Source organism: Phalaenopsis equestris, unplaced genomic scaffold, assembly GCF_001263595.1.
Source record: "Phalaenopsis equestris unplaced genomic scaffold, ASM126359v1 Scaffold000233, whole genome shotgun sequence".
In the NCBI taxonomy this organism is placed as follows: Eukaryota; Viridiplantae; Streptophyta; class Magnoliopsida; order Asparagales; family Orchidaceae; genus Phalaenopsis; species Phalaenopsis equestris.
Window position 1 is genome coordinate 675,774 of NW_018164675.1, and position 19,855 is coordinate 695,628.

Below are 19,855 nucleotides of genomic sequence, written 5' to 3' on the forward strand. Positions count from 1 at the left end.
CTTTCAAGCTGCTAAACAGACTTGCTGGGTCAAAGCCATGAAAAAGAAACTTCAGGCACTTCAAGATAATCACATTTGGGATATTGTTTTAATGTAAATATGTTTATTCTCTTAAACTCCGATCTGATGACTCACTTGACAGACATAAGACAAGATTTGTAACTCTTGGCAATCGACGGGAATACAAGATTGATTATGACGAAACATTTGCACCTGTGGCTAAGATGACAACTGTCCGACTGGTGTTATCTATAACTGCATCTAAACACTGGTTCTTAAAGCAGATGGATGTTAAGAATGCATTCTTACATGGGGATCTCAAAGAAGACGTCTTTATGACTCCTCCAGGCTTATTTTCTACTCCTTCACATGATGTTTGTAAGCTCAAAAGGTCGTTTGTAAGCTCAAAAGGTCCCTGTTTGAAACAAGCTCCACGGGCCTGGTTTGAAAAGTTTCGCAATACCCTTCTTAGCTTCTCTTTTATTCAAAGTCAGTATGATTCATCATTATTTCTTTGTAAGAATGACAAGGGAATTGTTTTGTTATTAGTATATGTTGATGATATTGTCATCACAGAATCTGATAATCAATTGATGTCTCAGCCACAAAAATGTTTTCAGGGTTCTTTTCATATGAAAGATTTAAGGTCATTAACTTATTTCTTAGGACTCGAGGTTCACTCTTCTGCCGCTAGTATTTTTCTTCATCAGCACAACTATACAAAGGGACTCATTGCTTTGGATGGTCTTCAAGATGGTCGCTCCACTGATACCCCTTTGGAAGTAAATGTTAAATATCAACAGAATGATGGTGACCTTCTATATGAACCATCTCTATATAGACAACTAGTTGTCAGTCTCAATTATCTGACTATTACGCGTCATGATATTTCATTTGTTGTGCAATAAGTTAATCAATTTAAGCAAGCACCTATACATCTTCATTTAGCTGCAGTTCGACGTATTATTCGATATTTGAAAGGTACTTCTCATCGTGGTTTGTTCTTTTCTGCAGAGTCTCCTATCACCTTAACAGCCTATAATGATGTCGATTGGGCTGGTTGTTCTGATACACGCCGATCTATTACTGGATGGTGCATGTTTCTCGGCAACTCTTTAATCTCTTGGAAGAGCAAGAAACAAGATCGAGTATCTAAGTCATCTACTGAATCAGAATATGACGCTATGTCCTCTGCTTGTTCTGAAATCATTTGGCTTTGTGGCATGCTGGCTGAGCTTGGTTTTCCTTAGCTTGAGTCTACTTCTCTTCATGCAGATAATACTAGTGCTATTCAGATTGCTGCTAATCCCGTTTTTCATGAACGCACGAAACACATTGAAGTGAACTGTCATTCCATTCGAGAAGTCTATGAGGAGGGTGTTATATCTCTTCCTCATATCCCTTATGATCTTCAAACAACTGATATATTTGCTAAACCTCTTTCTCGACAGCATCATCAGTTTCTTATCAGCAAATTGATGCTTCTTGACCAACCAACATCAATTTGAAAGGGGATATCAATCAGGAATTAAAGAAATCAGATAGAATAAAGAATTTCCTTCTTCGCTATACTGCAAAGAGGGAAATATTATATTTACACGGATTCTTATCTTTTAGCTAATTATTTAGATTATGATTATGTACAAACTACTATTTTATTGGAATGAAAGCGAAGGAAAAAACATTCAGCCTATTTGCTCAAAATATTGTCACATCTCACCCTCATCTCCATAGAGCTGATACTTCTCACCCTGCTCCTCCACCTCTTCATTCACTTCCTCTGCTGCACCTTACTCGTTGAAGAAAACAACCATGCTAGTATGACAACTGGGGGCAATGTGTTCATATCCATGTAACCATGACACCCGACACACTTCCTGCATGGAATTGTCCTTGGTGTGCTATTCTTATCAGGCTTTTTCGCTCCTTCATCAGCTCCATAATCTCTCTAATCAATCTTCACACCTCTCTGAGGTGTGCTCCTGTTAATATGTGGGCGGCTGCCTGAATGGAAGTGAATGCATGCTTTGCCTATGCTTTCTTCACCTTCAATGCCAAGGTCTGAACGTTGCCCAACGATTAATAAGGTTGTAGATGGACAAAATTGTTGATGGTTGGCTTCAAGCCTCTCAAATATCTGACTATAGTATTCTCATTTGGCTTTGCCAGCTCACATTTCAACACAAGCTACTCAAACACTGAAAAAGCTACTCCTCTACATGTTGCGGTGTGGTATGAAGCATTATACCAATATTCGACCAACTCATTGCACTCCTGTTGACCCCCTTCGTCTGCCCATCGGCCTGGGGATGATATGCAGTACTTCTCTTAAGGGTCCTTGCAACCTGAATAGCTCCTTCCAAAAGTGGCTGAGGAACAACATGTCCCTATTTGATACAATCGATTCCGACACTCCATGCAAACAATCCACTTCTCGAATAAGCATCGTTGTGATTGAGACCGTAGTGTAGGGTTGTCGTAAGAGAATGAAATGTGCATACTCACTCAGGCGTTCCACAACCACCATAATCACCGTGAACCATTTTGATCGTGGCAACTCCTCGATAAAATACATCGTCACTTCTTCCCAAACCTTTCTCGTATTGCTAATGGTTGTGGTAACCGTTTTAGTGCTGTGGTCAAGTATTTGTGCCGCCGACACAAATCGTATTTTGCTATCATGTCCTTCATGTCTTTGCGGATCCCCATGCAATAAAGCTGTCGCCAGGCGACTGTAGGTCTTTTGCACCTCTGAGTGTCCCTCGATCACACTGCCATGAAACTCTTTTAATAATCAGAGAATATACTCTGACGACTTAAGTAGTACTAATCATCCCTGATGGTGCAATTGCTGTTTTCTCAATGCATATCTTAGATGATTGTTCAGATCCTTTGTAACTTGGCTTTTATTTTCCTCATCTCCTCATCTTTTGCGCTCTCCTGTCTTAAGACTTCCCAATCTAGGACTACGGGTACTGATTGAGTCGTTAATTGGGGTTCCTCCATCTTTGTCGACAGTGTGTTAGTTGCTTTGTTCTCCAATCCTGACCGATATTGAATCTCGAAATCTTACCACAATAGCTTGGATAACCATCTTTGATGCTCCTTAGTCACTATCTGTTACTCTAGAAGATACTTTTAGCTTCTTTGATCTGTCCTGACCAAAAATGTCGTCCCAACAGTTAGGGCCGCCACATTTGAATGATCAAGACAATTGTCATCAATTTCCGTTCATATATTGACTTTAGCCTCACTTTATCCATAAGAAATTGGCTGAAATAGGCAATCAACCGTTAATCCTACATGAGCACTGATCCGAACCAATATCTTGACGAATCAGTCTCCACCGCAAAGGGTTTAATGAAATATAGAAGTGTTAATACCAGAACGCTAGTCATGACTCTCTTCAGATGTTCAAGTTCTTCTGTCGTTGCATCGCCCCATTTGAAATTGACTTTCTTCAACTGTTCCGTCAATGGCCATACTATTGTACCATATCCTTTCACGAACTTCCGGTAGTAGCCTGTGAGACCAAGAAATCCTCTCAACCACTTTAAATTCCTCGGTAAGGGCCAATCAATCATAACCTGGATCTTAGACCAATCCACTGCTACACCTGTTCTGGTCAACATGTCATATGTATTCCACCTATAACTGTGCAAAGAAACATTTCTTCAAGTTGACATATAACTGGTGCTCCCTCAATGTCTCCAAGACTGCCCTTAGGTGCCCCACATGCTCGATCTCTGTACGAATGTAGACCAGAATGTCATCAAAGAAAATCATGACAAGTTTCTTGAGGTAATGTTGAAAAACCCTATTCATAAGGGACTGAAATGTCGCTTGGGCGTTGGTGCTAAACATCATCACTTAAAACTCGTAATTTCCTTCATGTGTCCTCAATGTTGTCTTGTGCACATCCGGTGGATTCATCCTGATTTGGTAGTATCCCGACTTAAGATCAATTTTTGAGAAAATGATTGTCCCATAAAGCTCTTTCAATAACTCATCAATCACAGGAATAAGAAAATTGTCCAACACCATTTTCTTGTTCAAAGCCATGTAGTCCACGCAAAATTTCCAACTACCATCTTTTTTCTTCATCAACAAGACTAAATTAGAAAAAGGGCTCATGCTAGGACTGATGATCCCAGCCTCGAGCATCTCTCGGATTAACTTCTCTATCTCATTCTTCTGAATCTGGGGTTACCTGTATGGTCTGATACTAATAGGGGTTATACCCTCCTTTAATGTAATAGCGTGCTCGTGCTCCCTTGGGGGAGGTAACCCGCTTGGCTATTCGAAGACTTCTGCAAACCACTGTAGGAGCTGCTGGACCCCTTCAGGAAACCCTCCCAACTCTAAATCTCAAATCATCTCGATGCTCAGCAACTCAAAAAAGTAGCCCAGCCCTGCTCCTTGAATCGACTTGACAATGGTTTTGCGCAACACCTTAGTTTTGCGAACTAGCATCTTATTTCGGCATCACCTTTCTACCTTTACTTGAAATTTCATCTTCAGGGACTTCCAATCCATCTTCATTTCTCATAGCTTTCGCAACCACTTCATACCTGAAATCATATATGTGCTACCCAAATCTAAGGGTAGGAAGTCCTCCATCACTTGTAAGCCATGTAGTGTCAGCAGCAACCCTTTGCAAATTCCCCAACTTTTCTCCACCTTCTCTATCCCCATCATGACATCGAAACTCCCTGTGGTCATCAGCTCTAACCCTAGCTTCTCCACAACTTGATTTGAGATAAAGTTATGTGGCCTCGCTATCCACCAATATCACAATTGGTTATTCCCCGATCCACTCCCTCATATTCATGGTGTGATTTGGAGGAAATCCGACCACCGAATTGAGGGACAACCTTGACACATCCAAGTGCAGATGCTCCTCCTCTGTTTCCTCACTATTTGGTTCCTCCTCCTAAACTAAAAGAATTTGAAGGGCGCGCTCCTTGCAACGTAGGTCTGGACATATTTCACGTCACAACGGTAACACAATCTTTTGGCTCTTTTATCTTTCACTTTTGCATCTGTGAGGCGCTTGAAGTTACTCTCGGGATAGGTTTCTGTATTCTTCTTCTTCGACATCTCTTTCTGAAATGACACCGTCTGGGTCCTCGGTGTCGTGGTTGTCAAGGTGCTTTTGTAGAATCCTCTACAGTTGCCGCCTTTGCTGGTCTTTTTCACATGTTGCTCATCTTTCATCATCTGGGCAAGCTCCATTATTTCCCTCAATCCTCAAGGTCTCAAGAGGAGGATGATTGCTCGTATGTTATGCTTTAGGCCTTTCAAGAAGCCCCTTCCAGTCCTGCTGTAGAAATCCCCCTCGAACTCATTGATAAGAGCTCGAATTTCTCCCGATATTTCGTACCCATCCCCTTCTGAGTCAGATCATAGAATTGCTCGCGTAGGTCTCATTCTCTAGTGGCTGGGAAATGTTCCAACAGTCAATCCTTAAACTCCTCTCATGAGTGCATTAGATATATTTCCCCCATCCACTAAAACCATGCTGAGGCCTTTCCCTCCAAGCATAATCCTGCTTTCATGAGTTTCTTGTCCCGTTAACAAATTGATTGCAAAGTATCGCTTCACCCAATACACCCACTCATGTGCATCCACCTCAACCTCCTCTTTCTGTATTTCCCCCCATGTATCCTGGGTGGAACTTTCTCCTTTGATCATAAGCATATCTCACTCCCGATTCCTTCCTTCCTAAACCGTGCTCTTTCGTGCCCCTTACACCATCCCTCCAATTTTCGGCCCACCCCCTCCATCGAAAGTCTCCACTCCCCCTCCTCTCGAAGTCCTAGGGGATGCTCTTATAGGTAGATGATGTTTTCTTTGTTGTCTTCTCGCTCGATCTCCTTCCCTTTTGGCCTGACTAAGGATTCCCTGATCAACCCTTGGTTAGGGTTTCCATCTGGAGCGATCAACACGGCCTTGGATTGCATCTCTATGAGTTTTTTCATCATCCCCCGCATTTTTCCCATGCTATCAAATCCATCATCCATTCCTCTTTGAATGGAAAAAAACTTGTCCTCTATGCCGGCGAACCTCTATTTCATTCCCGATCTGATTTGCCCTACCTCTCCTTTCAGCACATCTACTTTTTTTGCTGCCATCCCACCTAGATATATGCTCTGATACCAATTTGATACGTCTCAGGACTCAAATCAGCGAACAAGCAACGATGAAACAATAATAGATAGGTGGAAAAACCACAAACAATGGCTGCTCTTACAAAAATCAAAGGAAAACAAGCAAAATACAAGGATGATCTACTTTTTGAGAGGTAGATCGTTTTTCCCACGCCCTATACATCGCTAGGAACACCACACGAAGAAAGAAAACAACAGCCAAATAAAAATATGTATAAAAAAACAAACCCTATGTTACTCCCCTTAATAGAATCCTCTCACAACATTTCAAAAACTTTCTTTTAAGCTGTCCCTCCAAACTCCCTTAATTTATCTTCTCTTGAGTATTTGATTAAGCTCCTCGTGGACCCCTTAGTTGTTTCGCGTGAAAGGGATCAGCCTGCTTGTTGTTGTGGTGAGCCGGTTTGGTGGCCTTCGACCTGTCCAAGGCCTAGACCAGTTCCAGGCGTAACTCCTTTGCTGAAATCAGAGGATTTTTTGATGTATTTCCTCCATGTTAAGATCCCTTTCAGTATCCAGTATCTGTCTCCTCAGTGAGGTTTATGTTAGGGGTGGAAAAAAGTGTATATGGGAGGTTTCTTTGGGGGGGGCAAATCAGCAAGGAGATAGGAATTTGGGTGAAGTTTGGGTCAGGTATTGGTGGGTTTTAGTAACCCTAGGATGAATCTATTATTAGGCTAGCTCTGATACCAAATAATGCCAGAATCGATATGGAAATATGGTGAGGAGAAATACAACACAATCACTAGCATTTTTATATAAGTCAGGAATTGAAAATATAACAAATTGAAAATAAATAACAATGGTAAATACTAGAAAATATGGTGTAGCTGGTGTCGGTCAGGGTTTGGATCTCTGTGGTGGTGGCAAGGAGGTAGCTAGCAAACTGGAAGGGAAGAATGGCAAGGCAGCCGTTGCCTCTTGGCGTCAACATGTAAGACACATAAAATAGCAAGTTTCTTATTTTTTGGGTAGCGACAACAGGCAAACGATGAAGGGAATGTGGGAGCGATGCGGGAAAGGATGTGTGAAATGTATATGAAGGATAAAAATCACCTGTAGACCAATATAGAGTCGGAGCTCCACGAAGGATAAAAATCACCTGTTAAAGGAAAGGATACAACTCATAGAGAGAGAATGAGGCGCCAACATTTGAATCAAACGTGAACATTGGAAGGTATTCTTATCATTGAATTTGTAAGTAGATTTGAGCGTTGAGTGATCCCTTAAAAAAAATGGATTAATGTTGCTTCTCTCTATCCTTGCTTTAATCCGGTGAAGGCGTGTCTGTCATCATCGACCATATTCTTTTGACGAAGTAATCAGCCCCTAATGCCATCTAAGAATGAGGAGAAAGTAAGCACAATTCTATTACCTATAATATCTCTTTCAGAAGGCATATATTTTAATACACAATGCAGCCAGCATCCAATTCATATCTAATAAGAATTATCCGGCTGACAGCAACGGACAAACGGTGAATCGTAGAGGTGCGGACTGCGAAAATAATCTTCCATCTGTTCATAGGCAAGCTACATGAACTACACTTGGGAAGGGAAGATGCTTTAACACTCTGGAGAGCGAAAAATCAGGGAACCAACTTTCAAAATAATAAAAAAAAAAAACTGAAAAACTAGTCTAGAAAATCAGAATACAACATATATGAGTCCCTAATATCTTGGAGCCTAATTATAAAATAGAAAATTAGGCAAGAATCAAAAAGGAAGGAAGCAAAGAAAATGAAGAGAGGAAAAAAAAAAAAAAAATGCTCGGTAAGGTCGAGACTCCTGCTGCATGGGAGCTGGATACTGTGGTACCATGGGAAAGGCTCGCGTCCAACATCAGAGAGCTAATATGCTTTTCCATGGAGTTGATAGGATAAAGCATCACTTATGCATTGTTAGCATCTCAACTTGTATAGAAGGGATCTGTTATATTGGCGTCAAGTTTTCTAATATTTCCTCTAAAAATGTGCAAACGTTTGGATCAAACATGTGCACTGGAAGACGTTCTTATCATTGAATTTGTAAGTAGGTTTGAGTGTTGAGTGATCCACGGAAAAGAATGGATTAATGTTGCTTCTCTCTATCCTTGCTTTAATCCGGTGAGGCATGTCTGTTTTCATCTGCCATATTCTTTTGACGAAGTAATCAGACCCTAATGGCATCTAAAAATGAGAAGAAAAACAAGCATAATTCTGTAACTTTTCACTATAATATCTCTCTATCAAAAGGCATAGATTTTAATGCATAATGACAGCCAGCAACCAATTCGTATCAAATAAACCAAATTAGAAAAGTCATTCGGGAATGCGAATTCAATTCATCCTTTTGAGAACTTAATTGCTGCAATAAAATGGCTTGTGATGTTTATGCTTACATTAGTTGCTGAAGTTGAATGCATGCTTTTATAGCTTGTATTTTATTTTGCTCTAGATAACCTTATGTTGGGCAAGTTTAACATTATTTTCAAACGCCATGCAGATCGTGACTTTGGAAGATGTTGTTGAAGAAATTGTTGGTGAAATTTTTGATGAAAATGATTCTAAGGTGAAAAAAAAATCGCTCGGAAGCTTGTTGATGTACATTTTCTTATATTGGCTTCATTTCTTTTATTTGACGATTTCATTATTCTTGCTGATTTTATTTTTTACTTCTATTTTATATTATGCAATTTATGTTAATAGATTTCCTTCTTTTTTGTGCTAATTATTTCTCTGTTGTGTTTCTCTTGTAATTAGATTTTGCAAACTCAAAATGATAAAAACTATTTAAGCATGATAAATGAACCTGTAGTTGGGAGTCCAGGTCGCCCTTCCTTGATTGCTGGCTGAATCTTCATGGAAATAGCTATCCTTTTTAATGACAGCCATATGACAGGCATGTGCAAGATGTTCGATCCTTTTTGTGCAATGAGGTAGAGTTTAGGTTAGCCTCCAGATGGTCTACCTTTTACGTTGCCTTTTGAAAGACCTCCGTTAGACCTACTTTAATCCTCCTTAATTTCAAAGTCAAACGCTAATCTCCTGAAGGCTGCAGGCATAGTTTAGTCTTCTAAATGTTAGCCATTTTGGTTGGTGATGAAATAAAAAACCGTTGATCCTAATTCACCTTCTTTTCATATATTAGGGTTGATCACCTTCTCTTTTTGTGTGCTTGCGAGAGGAATCAAGAGAGGGTCTGAGAGGTTGATAGGGAGTTATCACTCTACAAAGAATTTCAAGAGAGAGTGAATAAATCAAGAGAATCTTGAGAGAAGTGCGTTGTGGAAATTAAAATGTTTATACTCATTAGAAGTACTAAAAGTAAACATTAGATGAACATTATGTGTTTTTTATTTAATTTTGCAATTTTGATTATATTTTGATATATTTTTGCAAGTCCTTTTATTTTTTTCCTTGCCAATTTCGTTACTAATTATAATTTCCTCTTATATGGTTGCATCAATATTTTTTGTTTTTTTTTTTTGATTCCAAGCCTTGCAATTTTTTTGGTTCTTTTGGATTTTTGCATACTCATGAATCTTAATGTAGTTTTAGCCATGAGTTTCCTTTTTATGGGAATTCACATGCTGGGGGTGCAAGCTGAGATTCACAGGATCCAAGTGTGCCTCTCATAAAGTTCTTTCTTTCGATGAAATTTCTAGTTACTTCATTCAAAGTTTTCTATTGTTCGATATGCCCGACCTATCTTGTTTGCAATGTTGTATGTATATACATATAAATATATTTTTTTCCTCTCTTTTTTAATGTCTGGGATGAATTTGAAACTTTTTGATATCCAAGTGTGTGAATTGAAGCTTATAGTTTTGACTAGGTCTTAGTGGATTGTGAAAAGTTACTTATTTTGGGTTATAAATATAACTCATGTGATTTGTAGATTATTCTAGACTGGTGTGGTTCCAGAAATGCGCCCGACTCTTTTGTGAGAGGTTATTCAACTAAATTTTTAGAAATATTGGATTTTAATATCAGAAATTATCTTGAAATTTTGCTCTCATATTATACAGGTTTTTATGATATGGTTTCAGGTTTTCCATAGGCTCAAGCTCTTTTGATTTATTATTTCTCCAATTCATGAGAGAGAACATTTGATTAAGGCTAGTTATTAGCTATTAAATATTTAGCATATAGTAGCAGCTGTTTCCATTTATGTTTGAGAAAATATGTTGCCTTTAGCTTTTAAGTTGATGGATGGGGAAATGATGATAAACCCGATAAATATTTTACAAGTCTTATCTAGTTGTTATGAATGTTGAACTATTTAGTTAGAGGAGACAGTCGACCCAATTTGACCAAATGATTCTTATGCAACTATTTGTAGCGTCATCTAAAGGAATTTTTTTAAATGAGGACAATTTTAAGTTGGCCTCGACTAACAAAATGTTTTATGCTTTGTCAAGTGCACTCTATCGTTCACCAATTTGATGATTTAGACTATTAGGGAACTCATGATTTTTAGCCGTGATCATAATTTAATGATGTTATTCTACAATGAATGACATGCTCGTAGGGCCTCAATCATCATCATTTATTTTTTGTGTTTTTTGTTATCAAAGTCATCTTGTCAGATGATACATAACATGCAATTAATTGCATGAGTTCTTTGAGAGTAATCATCTAGCTAAACATGCTATGATAATCTTTTTATGATTTTAAGTTAATATTAAATTTGTCACTCTTGATCATCTATCGCTAAGGATGGATAGATTAGTTCTTTAAAATTAAAGAGTTATTTTATATTTGATTGTTTTAAATTATATAATATTCTTGATTTTTTTGCCTTTTTATTTAAATTAAAGCTTAAGGCAATAATCTTAAATTCTTGTTTTTTTTAAATATAGTTTCCATAAGTTGATATTTACTTTCAATTGGGATATTTGAATTAATAGACTTAATTATTTTGTACCTTATGAACTTGCTTTTTGTGTGTGTAGTATCTAGTTCATAATTTACATATGTTCTCTTGCATTCATTACGATACAAACCCTATCAACTTCTATCTCATATGTATAGGAGGCTAAAACTTGTGGTAAGCCCTTATAGGCATGATTCAATGAGTTTTCATTTTGAAATTACTATTATTTTTTTTTAATAAAAGTCCTTGAAGATTGTATGTAATTTGAATATAATAGTTTTAACAAATTTTCCGGTTGAATATTTGATTACCATCCATGGTAATGGGTTAGTTGTATTAGATTGCGAGAGGAGAATTTTAAAATCATTCTTTGAGAAAATTATCTATATTAGCCTTTGTGGCGTAGAGGATTGAATTTTTCATGTAAATCATTTAATGCACTATATTAGTCCATTAATGTATGAAATTATTTGGTTTAATTTTATTTCTCATTATGTTGATGATAGTCTTAAAAGTGTGATGTGATATCTATTTGAAATATTCGTCTCCTTTTGTAATCGTTTAGTCCGTCAGCTATAATAAATACTAATAAGATTTATACTTAATTCAAAATGACAATTTATTAGTTGTCCATCATTTCAAGGATGGAGCACATCATATACTAAGTCTAAGAATAGAGTTGGGAATATCTTTTGACCCATTATGAGGCTCATTTAATTAGAACTTCTATTTCTCCTTTTACAATCCATCATCATTTGCCAATCTATCCATATAAGATGACCTTTTATAGACCTTTTTTTTCCTTAATATTATTTTTATAAGCATTCAAAATTTTTTAGCATTCACATGGACTTATTATCAATCAATGTGCACTAGCAAGCATTAAAAGTATGGCTTTCTATGTAATAGTTGACATTCACATTTTTAATTATTCATCATATTTTATTAAAAATTAATAAAACTTCAATTTTTTAGAAATACTTTGAAACTATTTTGAATAGGTCATCATATAAAATGTTTTAGCTTACATATATCATTATAACATGCTAAAGAATTATCTATGCATACACATAGCAGATCAACTAATTATATGAATTGAGAAACACTAGGCCAAAAGATAATTTGCTTCTTATGTTATAGATTGTGTTTCTCATTGTGATTATAAGATTCTTCGTCTCATTGTTATTATAAGATTCTTCTTGCGATGAATTTCTTTATTTATATTGTCTCGACATCTTTTTCTTTCATAATTCACATAATAATAGCATCAAGGTCCTCAATATATTGCAATTTTTTAAGTTAACAATTCACAGCTAGTCATTTATCTTCACAATAACATTTTTTAGCTTAAAATATTTTTTTCTTATTTAATCCTTCAAATTAAACAATTTGAGATCAAACTCAATTTGCGAATGATTGCAAAAAGAAAGATTTTATTCTTGAAATTTAGTTTTTGAAATTCATAGTTGCATGGGCTAATTTAGTGGTATTTTGGAATTCTTACAGGACAATAACACTTGCTACGGTATATTAAGGGCTTCTTTGGAAACAATTTCGTTTTTGGTTTTTGTTTTTGTTTCTATTTTAAAAACATGTTTGTTAGTGCAATTTTTACATGTTTTTATTTATTATTTTTAAAAATAAATGAGTTTGTTTTAAGAAATACTCAAAACATCCAAAAGTTATTTCGAGTATTTTTAAAAACAACTAAATATATCATACCATATCAAATATGTTTTGTTTTAAATGAAAGTATAAACAAAACAAAATAAAATAATAATAAAAAAAAATCAAAAAGGATCCCAAACGAGCCATAAATAAGTAAACAATGCTATTATATCCATTAGTATTTTAATCTATAAAGGCTTATATATAAATGTTGAGATATATATCTTTATATCAAAATAATTGAAATGAAATGTATAATTGCTTATGGTTCTAGACAATTGAAATCATATGAGTTGAATAATTCGACATATATATCATACCATATCAAATATGTTTTGTTTTAAATCAAAGTATAAACGAAACAAAATAAAATAATAATAATAAAAAAATCAAAAGGGATCCTAAACGAGCCATAAATAAGTAAACAATGCTATTATATCCATTAGTATTTTAATCTATAAAGGCTTATATATAAATGTTGAGATATATATCTTTATATCAAAATAATTGAAATGAAATGTATGATTGCTTATGGTTCTAGACAATTGAAATCATATGAGTTGAATAATTCGACATATGATTTAGAGTTATTTGTTGTGGTGTTGGCCATCTAAATTTGGAGGGATTATATGTATGGGATATGATGTCGCTAACTCAGAAAATACATCTAATTAGAGGCATGGAGGCATTATAATTAGAAATCAAATTACATAATGATTTTACCAGAGGGAGCTTACATTAGATGCTTGTACATCCAATTTGGAGAAATGTTCAAAGTTGCACAGAAGGCCAATAAGGAATATTAGAAGTTGATCAATCAATTATAGAAAAGTATGGGAAAATATTTCAACATTCATTAGCATGGCGTAATTAATTGTGATGTATACATCTTTGAATGCAAACAGATTTCGAGCTTGTTCAGAAGATATATTTATGAAGTTCATTATTTTGGTTATTCTATTCATCTAGGTAATACTAAAATATATACAAATTTAAAAGCATTATTGTGGTGGCATGGATGAATCACGTCAAATTGTGAAAGTTGAGCATCAAAGGCCCAACTAAATGTGCCATCATTGTCAATACGATAGTAAGAGTAGGAAGATATTGGAATAAATTTTGTCATAAGATTTCCCAGATAAAAACAAATAATGATTGTATTTGGGTTGTTGATAGATTAACAAAATTATCACACTTTAAACCTGTTTGGTAGAGAAAGACAATTCTTAAGAATGGAACTTGAGCAACTTTTTTAAATCAGATTCTTGATTATAGGATCGACATGAATATAACATCATAAAGCTCTGTAGGAATTCATCTCATCCAAGAATGACACATATGTTACGTTAACTTGTGGTATGCTTCTTGGATATTGAAATACAGACTGCCGTCCAATAAAAAAGAGTTATATAGTTCCTAGTCTACTTGTAGTAATAACTAACAAATTAATATTAAGATGAAACTTTATGAAGCATTCTATGGCAGGAAGTTTAGACTTTTAGTTGGGTTGAAGTTGAAGAGAGACTGCTGGTGCGTGTATAATTAGTTGACAAAATCTTTTAGAAAATAAGAATTATCATAGATATATTGAAAGCTATGCTGGATTATTAGTAGAAATATTATAACTCAATGCATAAAATGATTGAATTTGAAGTTGGTGAATTTATATTCTTAAAGGCAAGGCCAATGAATAGTATATGTAGTTTTGACCGAGGGTTGAAGCTGAGTCCAAGGTACATGCGACCATTTGAGATAAATAAAAGAATCAGAAGTTACTTACAGATTGGCTTTGGTGGTAGACATGTCTAATATACAGAATAATTAAGGCCTAAAATCAGTTAAAGATGAATGAGTTCTGCACAAAATGGAATTAAGGCTTCGGGAAATTCGATTTATGTTGAAGAATCAAGAAAAAATAAGAAAAAATTTCATTATTTGAAAGTAAAGCGGAAGCATAGATTCAAGAGTGGTAGCATGGGAATAAGAGCATAATACAACAACAGAAGTGTTTTGATCACCTTGAAGTCTTGTTTTGACCAAAATACTAGTGGTATAGCTTTTTCTTGTTTTGATCACCTTGAAACCTTGTCCTTTTAGAAGCAATCTTGAAAAGCAATTTTCTTTATTTTTAAATTACAAACTAAGTTAAGCGCTGCTAAGATGAGACTGCTTAGGTGGATGAATGGCTTGACACTTAGAGACAAAATACAAAATGAATGTATTCGTAAAAAGGTTGTTGTATATCCACTGGCAGACAAGATTAGAGAGTCGTCTTAGATGGTTTGGTTATATTAAACGTCAAACATCTGATGATCCAGCTAGGAGAGTAGATGCTTTAGATTCTACTTACGTTAAGAAAGATAGAGGTAGAACTAAAATATTTGCGCATATTGTATAAAAAATGGCTTAATTTATTAGAATTAAATGAAAATGTGACATTCAATATGGCACGATGGAAAAAAAAGATTCATGCTGCCGACCCCACTAGTGGGATAAACGCTTGTTGTTGTTAAAGTACCAACTTATTACTCATTACTAATGAAAATTAACCCTAAAATAACATTTAGGGGTTGTTTGGTATGCTGAAAATGAAATACAAAGTAAAAAGTTTACAAGGTACGATGATTACATTATATTTGAAATACTTTAAAGTTGTTTGGTTCACAGTAAAATAAGGGCAAGACTTTATTTATTTTTGTTTGATTTGAAGTATACAAAAATAATATATTTATTGGATTCGGTGATAGTTAGTGAGTTTGGGGTGGGGAGGGGGGAGTGAACTACTGATGGAAGGTGGCGACAAGCAACCGTCAGCCGAGGCTGGCGGCAGGCGAGGGCGGTGGCTTTGTTGATAGTATTTTACATTTTAATGAATGTTAAAATTTAAATTCGGCTAAATCGATCGAATTGCAAATTCAGTCTAAATGAATTATGGTGTAAACTTCAAATACATTCATACTTTATATTTTATTTTTAATTCTTCATACCAAACACATAAGTTTCTAAAATACATGCAAAAAAGTTACAATACACCATAAAGTTACTCGACCAAACGACCCCTTAATTTTAATTTGGTATCTTCTCATAAAGTCTAAGCACTTAACCAACCTCAATTCAAAGTCGATTTGTAGAGAAATTAAAAAAAATCTAGTTTTTACAAATGTTTCTCTGTTTTCTATGTTGGGCTTGCCTAGTTCTCTATCATTTATTGTTTGTGGGAAATGAGGAAAAATGATTAAGTATGCTTTAGTGCTTAGGTTATATAAATTTAACAAAGAACAACAATTAAATCCGATGATAAAATTGTTACCACACATTAGACGCCTCTCATATCGCTGACATATACCTCAGGGAGATTGTCAGGTTATACGGGATTCCCATAACCACTACCTCTGACATAGATGTCAAATTTCTAAGCCGCTTTTGCCGTACCTTATCGAGGAAGTTAGACACTAAACTCTAATTCAGTTCAACGGCTCATCCACAGACAGACAGTCAGACAGAAGTGGTGAACAAAAGCCTAGGAAACCTACTTGAGATATTTTGTGGGAATGAATATAAAAAAATGGGATCTCATTCTAGCTCAACCAGAACTCGCCTATAACAGATTAATGAGTTAGACAACGGGACGCAGTCCATTCGACATTATCTACGACCGCAAGTCGCTCACACCGCTTGATCTGGTCCCACTCATGCCATCGTCAGAACTCGGCCAAGATGCAACAGAACAAGTTCGCGAAATCCAAGAAACACACAAAGAGGTTGGCAACGAGATTGCTAGACAAAACAAAAAATATCAAGCACAAGTAAAGACATTAAGGAAAAATGTGACATTCCAATAAGGCGGCCTCGTTTGCATTCGGTTGAAAAGGTAATGATTCCTCATAGGAGCTTTCGGAAACTGAAACCCAGAGCATACAAAACTTCCAGAATTCTGTGAAAACTCAACAACAATGCATGCAAGATTGACTTACTAGGGAACTACAACATTTCAACAACATTCAACGTTGCAAATCTCACTCCGTACTTTGAAGATCCAGAAGCTTCGACAGTTGAGGTGGAAGCTCCCATAATCCCAAGAGACTGACGCGGGGCTCATGGGGGACTGGTTGGGTGCAGATCCATCCTAGCTGGACCGACCCGTCCTCCTGGAGGGGGCTGGGGCCCCACCGCCCCTCCTTCCTCCGCTTTCCTTTTCTTTTTCTCCCTTTCTTTTTCTTTCCTTTCTTTCTCTTTCTATTTTCCTTCCTAGGCCCTTTCCTAATTTAAATAATTTTCTAAAAGCCTGAATCCTAATTTTATTCTCATTCCTTAATTTAAACATTTACTAAAAATCTGAGATCTTATTCTCCTTTCTTAACTTAAATGTTTCCTAAATTGGGTCCAGTTTCTTATAAATAGGAGTCGATGTGTCCAAAGTTAGGGGTCTTGATTTTGAAATATAAATTTAGTTTTATCGAGTGTTTTCCTTCTTGAGGGTTGTATCCGACGACGAGGAAGGCGCTTTGGATGTAATCCCGTTTGAAGTAGAGTTTATCTTCGTCGTTCCGACTACTACCCACAGTCCTACAACTCGCCGAAGTTCCAGCTCTTCTAGCTATCCAACCGACAGATTCCCTACCTCCCTCCCACTTTTCTAGAGCACCACTGCTCCTCTTGCAACCTCCCTACAGGTTACCTCAACCCTGTTGTTCTCCAAGGCCGCCAGTCGGCCTGCAGCCTCCCTGCAGGTTGTCGTACTTCATGCTACTCTCCTAGAGTGTCGCCACTTCTGAAGCCTCCTTGCAGGTTACCACAACCCTGCTGCTCACCCAAACCGCCGACAACTCCCTTATAGCTTCCTTGTAGACTGTTGTAGCACCTGCCGACTCCCTCACAGCAGGCCGCAACCGTCTCTCGGGCGTCCAGTCCGCTGCCGCCTCTCTCTCAGTAGGCCGCAACCATCCTCAGGCCACCCCCAGCTCCCCAACCGCTGCAGACTCTCCTCCTGCAGTTCACTGCCTTTGCTCGTTGGCTTCGACCGCCACTCTTGTCTCTGCTTCTTGACTACAGTGCCCACTCTTGCCTCTACTCTTCTGTTTTGGCTGCCATTCTTGCCTTCGTTACTTAGTTTTGGCCGCCACTCTTGCCTCCGTTACTCAGTTTCAACCGCCACTCTTGCCTCTGCTCCTCGGTTTCGACTGTCAACCTCGCTGCCTCTGGATTCCAGCCTTCGACGACGCTTCTTCGGGCTGCATTTCGACGCCTCGACAAGTGTCGCCTGGCTGTCCCGCTCCTCCCTAGTCGCTGGACATCACTCTGGCCTTCACCGCAGCCGCCGCTCCAGCCCCATCTCTCCGGACTCCCTCCTCGTTGAGCTTGTTCGGTCTTTGTTTGTTGGGTTTTTGTTTGTAATGCTTTATTTTATATTCTTTGAGTTATTGTTGTAATCGTCTTTTTAAGTTATTAATAAATTTGTGTCTTGCCTCATGGTTTGGGTGAACTCCGGTGTCAATTTAATTTTAGGAAAATTTACATGCAGTGCACATAACTCTTATATATTTACTTATCTCACACCTAAGCATTCATATGTACACATGCAATACTTTGGTGCTTCAAACCTATGCATGGAAATGTGTATTTCACTTTTAAAAAGTGGAAATAGTGCTATTTTTTATGTTTTATTAAAGATTTGAGTACTATGTGAGTAAGTATGAAAGTTTATGTGTGAAATATGTTAACACATTAGAATTGTGTTCTGTGTATGTAAATTCCCCTTAATTTTTTTTAATTGACACTTGTCACTTTGTGATTAGTAGTTAAGATTTGGCCAAGTTCTTTTCTGGTTTTGGTTTAATATATTTGGTATAAATTGTTCTGCGGGATTTATTTAAAATTTCCTTCTATAGTTTAATGGTTATTTGTGCTCATATACAAGTTTCTATCTTGATGGTTTTCTTCAAATATTTATTTGAATTTCGTTCTCAGGAACTCTTATACAGCCACTCCATTTTATTGTTCTGTCAGAAGAATTTTATATTTTATTGTAATCTATAAGTTTTCTTAGTCATTTATGGTAATATACAGGAGGAGATCCAGAAGAAGACGGGTTATATTATAATGCAGGAGGATGGAACATTTGATGTTGATGCCAATACATCAATTGATCAGCTTTCTGAGGAATTGAATGTGAAAATACCGGAGGTCTGTATGTATTTATTTTGGCAATAAATTTAGCCATTATCTCCTTCTGTCTGGCTTATCATCCTCGCCAGCCTTATCCAACACTTTGGTTTTTTTGTCTCTCGCCATTTTATTAGATGCAGTTCTAATCAGCGTGACATTGTTTTCTTCTGAGAGGCCCTCACTGTCCACTTTTGTTGTCATAAAATCATCCCAATGCACTGAATCAAGCAAATGGGATAAGCTAATGTGTTACTGGCAGTACTAATTATCATTTAGATTAGAATAGTGCATTACCTTTCTTTTCATTAAACATAAGCATTTTCCTGACTACATTGCTACAGAGTTGTCTAATATATTAATAACGTGTCTTTGGAGGCTTGGGTAGTTTAGTCATATTCTTTGAATACCAGAAGATACACCAATGCTGAATGTGGCAAAACGTAATGTGAATGGAAAAGTTAAGGCTAACATTTTTAGAAGTTGTGAAAAGAAGGCCATTGCGAGTTGAAGATTCTTTCCCAACTTAAAGATGTTAAATTTATTGTGTCTAAGATATTGAGAAAAGTTAATATATTTTGATGATTTTGTTTTTTTTCCTTTTTTTTTAATGAAGAGCAAATGATGAACAAAAAGTTGTTAAAGGTAAATAGAATTATTGTGATATAGGAAGGAAGAGTGTGCTTTGAATTTAACATAGTTAAAGAGAGAGAAATAGAACATCTATAAACGAGGGCACCTCATTGAACTCTAAATATGAATCAATGAATGAGAAGTATTCCTAAATCAACCCTATATAGTTGGTATAATGCTATTAATGATGTTAGTGGTGTTGTGGCAAAGGTTTTGATTTTATTACCCACTCGATAAGTTGATCATGACCAAATTTACTGTATTGAGAGCAACAAATGATGTAAACTTGCTCAAAGTGTTGCACTATACATACATATATATATATATATACATACATATATATATATATACATACATATATATATA

At 36.4% G+C, this 19,855-nt stretch overlaps 1 protein-coding gene across 1 annotated transcript in view; it reads left to right on the forward strand.

Moving 5' to 3' along the window:
* LOC110023867 (DUF21 domain-containing protein At1g55930, chloroplastic-like) overlaps positions 1 to 19,855 on the forward strand; it is a 56,498-nt gene that overhangs the window by 20,083 nt on the left and 16,560 nt on the right. The window contains exons 11-12 of the mRNA XM_020723493.1: positions 8,654 to 8,719; positions 18,761 to 18,877. Coding sequence (XP_020579152.1) covers positions 8,654 to 8,719; positions 18,761 to 18,877 — 183 coding nt within the window. The remainder of the gene's footprint in view (positions 1 to 8,653; positions 8,720 to 18,760; positions 18,878 to 19,855) is intronic.